Source organism: Trypanosoma grayi (genome assembly GCF_000691245.1).
Source record: "Trypanosoma grayi strain ANR4 Tgr_1436_V1, whole genome shotgun sequence".
Taxonomy (NCBI): domain Eukaryota; phylum Euglenozoa; class Kinetoplastea; order Trypanosomatida; family Trypanosomatidae; genus Trypanosoma; species Trypanosoma grayi.
Genome location: NW_008827054.1, coordinates 1 through 3,217, shown reverse-complemented (window position 1 = coordinate 3,217; position 3,217 = coordinate 1). Strand labels below are relative to the sequence as shown.

The following is a 3,217-nucleotide window of genomic DNA, read 5'->3' as shown; positions in this document are numbered from 1 at the left end:
CGCTACTTGTAACCTATTTGTAGGGGGTGGCAAATATGTTTATGTACCCGGGTCAGACCCAGTTTATGACAAAAATACCGAAAAAATCCGTTTTCTTCTTTTATCTTGCGTTGATCAACAATGCTTAGAGCTCAAGCACACGTTCCATGTGACTTCATTCGTTCTATGTTTAAAGTAGCGTATCGTATAAGAGAGGGAGTTTAACCCACAGCAGTGGCGTGGATCGTGGCGCACGTGCCGAAGACGACGCCGATGACACCGACTATCAACAGCACGTAGGTGAGGATGTACCTGAGGGGGCCCGCCTTCTCCCAGGAGAAGTCGCCCGAGTACATGACGAGCAGCGCAGGTAGGAGGAACCCAAGTGACCCGCCCGTGATGGAGCCAGCGAAGCCAAGCACAGTGTTGATATTCGGGATGAACAGGCCCATGATCAGCGTGCAGCAGGCAAGAGTTATCACAGCAGCGCAGTGCTTCCAGTAGGGCAGCTCGTCGACATCCCAGCCGATGCTGTGGTAGAGGGGGTTGCGCAGAGACATGGAGAGCAGCGCGTACGAGGCGCACAGCTTCGAGAGCACACCAACAAACGCCACCATAATCGCCGGCTCACTTATCGGGTCGTACGCGAGAAGGATGGACTTATCAAAGCCGTTACCCATGTCAAGGTAGCCGAAGGCAGCCGTCATGGAGTAAAGCACGAAGCACAGGCCCATTCCGATCGCACCGGCAAGAGTGAACCGCGTCTGAGTGGGGTTTTCCATGTCCCAGTACACCTCGTACGCGTTGTTCTGGCAGACGTACGCAAACATGAAGACACCGAGTCCCTCAATCGCCTTGTTTCCGGAGTTGAAGAGCACCACGCTTGCGTCGTCGTCCTTGCCCACGCTGATGTCCTTCACGTTGTCCGGCAGACCGTTCATGCACGAGTGCACGATGATCACCACGACAAAGTACAGCATGAAAGTGACGGCGAAGGTGGAGAAGTAGCGCAGCGAGTCAATATGCTTCGGAATAACGAGCGGAAGCATAATACAGAGCCACACAGCTGACGTCAGAAGGCGGTTGCCGGAAGTACGCTTCAAGAAGTCCGGAGCATCGTCGCTGTGGTCCATAATGGCGGAGAAGATGTCCCCCACGCTGATGACGTACGCGACGCAGCCACTAAGGGAGTGGAACGCGCGCACACCCGCGACGAAGTACTCGAACCAACGGCCCAGCAGCACACGCGAGGCGCCCTCGAAGCTACGGACCTGAGTCCGCTGTGCCGCGATGCAGATGCAGTTCAGTGAGAAGATAGTGGTCATCGTGATGACGGTAAGGTACAGGAGCGCCATCACGAGCCCACTGCTGTTGGTCGCAGAGGGCAGGCCAAGGATGCCGGCGCCGATCGACGACGATGCCAAGTTGAAGGCACTGCCGAGAACGCCACCAGGCGGAACGATCTTCTGCACGCACCGCGAGATGGAAGCGATGAAGCCGCTCTCTTCCGCCTCCTTCACCTCCATCGCCTCGGGGACCTCCTGCTTCAGCTCTTCACTGCTGCTGGACGGGTTCTCCTCATTTTGGACCTCGTGGGACGAGGGCTCGACAATGCCCTCTTGCTCGTCGTGCACCACGGGGACGTTCGATGGTTCCATAGGATTCATGATGCTCGAAACTCCTGCCCTTGGGCTATTTCTTCACTGTCCGGTAGCTGGCAGTTGTGTGTATGTGCGTATTTTTCCACCTTGGGATTCCTCCAGAAATAGGGGAGAGGTAGAGGGAGCACATGAGAGTCACCAGGGTAGCAGCAGTGAGGGAGGTGGGGGGTGGATCAAGAGAGAGAGCGGGAGGGGGTGGGAGGTGGATGTTATGCAGTGCCGGTGCCGCTGTTGCGAAGTAAAATTTATTGGCTGCCCGAAAACAACAACAAGAACAAATAGAGCGAGTACNAACTCCTGCCCTTGGGCTATTTCTTCACTGTCCGGTAGCTGGCAGTTGTGTGTATGTGCGTATTTTTCCACCTTGGGATTCCTCCAGAAATAGGGGAGAGGTAGAGGGAGCACATGAGAGTCACCAGGGTAGCAGCAGTGAGGGAGGTGGGGGGTGGATCAAGAGAGAGAGCGGGAGGGGGGTGGGACGTGGATGTTATGCAGTGCCGGTGCCGCTGTTGCGAAGTAAAATTTATTGGCTGCCCGAAAACAACAACAAGAACAAATAGAGCGAGTACGCTACACCAGGGATGCGGCCTTTCATGTTGGCCCCGTGCAGTCCTTCCGGCCTTATTCCCCATACGCACCAAAGTGTACGAAATTTACATTGTGTATCCCGCTCTGAGACCAAGTGTCACTCTCGTCGGACTCATCGCTGAGCGGCTGCCGCTGGAAGTACTCAGCAGTGCCGTACAGAATCACAGAGTCCCCTCTAGCTGGGGGCCCGGGCGAATCCCCTAACGTCTCGGCTCTACCTACGGGGGGCGCCCCAGCAGCAGTCGCAGCATCAACGCTGTACTGTGTTGCTGCGGCGGCGTCTGGACGCAAAAACAAAAATAAAAAAGGACTGGCGTCCATACGCCTATTCTCACCACAACGTATTTTTCCCATTTCCAGTGTGGGGGACAATTATCTACGGGGGAGCCAAAATCCAATAAACAAAAGCAAAAACATTTTGGGGGTTTGTAACCTATTTGTAGGGGGTGGGCGAAGATGTTTATGTACCCGGGTCAGACCCGGTTTATGACAAAAATACCGAAAAAATCCGTTTTTTTCCCTCGTTTTCCGTTCATCAACTATGTTTCCAGCTTAATCACACGTTCCATGTGGCTTCATTCGTTCCATGTTTAAAGTAACGTATTGTGTAATAGCTGGAGTTTAACCCACAGCAGTGGCGTGGATCGTGGCACCCGTGCCGANTACACAGGGGCGCCAAAATCCAATAAACAAAAGCAAAAACACTTTCGCTACTTGTAACCTATTTGTAGGGGGTGGCAAATATGTTTATATACCCGGGTCAGACCCAGTTTATGACAAAAATACCGAAAATAATTCGTTTTCTTCTATCTTGCGTTGATGAACAATGCTTAGAGCCTAATCACACGTTCCATGTGGCTTCATTCGTTTCGTGTTTGAAGTAGCGTATCGTAGAAGAGAGGGAGTTTAACCCACAGCAGCGGCGTGGATCGTGGCGCACGTGCCGAAGACGACGCCGATGACACCGACTATCAACAGCACGTAGGTGA

The 3,217-nt window shown here is 53.6% G+C and overlaps 2 protein-coding genes across 2 annotated transcripts; both read right to left on the bottom strand.

Moving 5' to 3' along the window:
- Positions 1 to 200: 200 nt before the first annotated feature.
- Positions 201 to 1,646, bottom strand: DQ04_14361010 (amino acid transporter; the record flags this gene model as incomplete). Its single annotated transcript, XM_009317125.1, has 1 exon — positions 201 to 1,646. The coding sequence occupies one exon, from the start codon at positions 1,644 to 1,646 to the stop codon at positions 201 to 203; it is 1,446 nt and encodes a 481-aa protein (XP_009315400.1).
- A 615-nt stretch (positions 1,647 to 2,261) lies between these two features.
- DQ04_14361000 (hypothetical protein) lies at positions 2,262 to 2,582 on the bottom strand (the record flags this gene model as incomplete). Its single annotated transcript, XM_009317124.1, has 1 exon — positions 2,262 to 2,582. The coding sequence occupies one exon, from the start codon at positions 2,580 to 2,582 to the stop codon at positions 2,262 to 2,264; it is 321 nt and encodes a 106-aa protein (XP_009315399.1).
- Positions 2,583 to 3,217: the final 635 nt, after the last annotated feature.